This window comes from Antrostomus carolinensis, unplaced genomic scaffold (genome assembly GCF_000700745.2).
Source record: "Antrostomus carolinensis isolate BGI_N321 unplaced genomic scaffold, ASM70074v2 scaffold22583, whole genome shotgun sequence".
In the NCBI taxonomy this organism is placed as follows: domain Eukaryota; kingdom Metazoa; phylum Chordata; class Aves; order Caprimulgiformes; family Caprimulgidae; genus Antrostomus; species Antrostomus carolinensis.
Window position 1 is genome coordinate 1 of NW_010303446.1, and position 898 is coordinate 898.

Below are 898 nucleotides of genomic sequence, written 5' to 3' on the forward strand. Positions count from 1 at the left end.
GATCTCACTGAGAAAAGAAATAAAATGGTTTAAAAACAGTGAGGAGATGAGAAAATTATAGAAATGGGATGTAATAAGGAGCTGAAGAATTTGGTCATAATTTGGTTTGTGTCCTTGGTCTCACGGGGCCAGCAGAGAAGGTCTTTGGGCTCTGAGGCTGTTACTGCCACAAGAAGTATTTATCACTTTTGCTTTCCTCCATCCTCCTGCGTTTCAGGTTTACCTCCACCGCAGAAAGATGACTTTCATCCAAGGCCAGTGTGACGATGACTGCTACTCTCCCTGCAATTATGGGAGCCTCTATGGCTACCGGGGCTTCGACTGTGGGAGCCCCTGTGGCTACCGTGGCTTTGGGGGCCTCTATGGCTACCGTGGCCTCTTTGGCTTTGGTGACCGATATGGCTATGGTGGTCTGTATGGTTACAGGGGCATTGGGGACTGCTACGGCTATGGGGGTCTGTATGGAGGCTCTAGGGGCTTCTACGGCTCTGGGGACTGCTATGGCTACCCAGGCTTTTACTCCGGCCGCTTTGGCTACCCCTTTGGTTCACGATTTGGCCAAAGATTCGGCTACGGAAACTGCTACTCCAACTAAACCCAAGAATGTCCCTGAAATGAAGATGAACCCACTTTTGGCAAGCACGGATTGATGGTGAATCTCAGCAGCAGCGGAGAGTGCAGAGCTCTGGTGACAACAACCAACCTCCACTGAGACTTTGAGCGCTCTGAGCTGCTGGTGAAGCCTTTGCAATGATTTATCTTTATTCTACTCTGTGTCTCCTTGCTCCCTTGCCACCCAAACTCTCCTCTTGAGCAAAAGCTTGCTCCTCCATGATACGACAGTTCTTTGTAAACTGGCTTTTTTGTTTGATGATGTACAAACCACGAACTCTGAATG

General features: G+C 49.1%; 1 protein-coding gene across 1 annotated transcript; it reads left to right on the plus strand.

Annotated features, from left to right (window-relative positions):
- Nucleotides 1-238: 238 nt before the first annotated feature.
- Nucleotides 239-595, plus strand: LOC114818399 (keratin-associated protein 6-5-like). Its single transcript, XM_029084050.1, has one exon. The coding sequence runs from the start codon at nucleotides 239-241 to the stop codon at nucleotides 593-595; it is 357 nt and encodes a 118-aa protein (XP_028939883.1).
- Nucleotides 596-898: the final 303 nt, after the last annotated feature.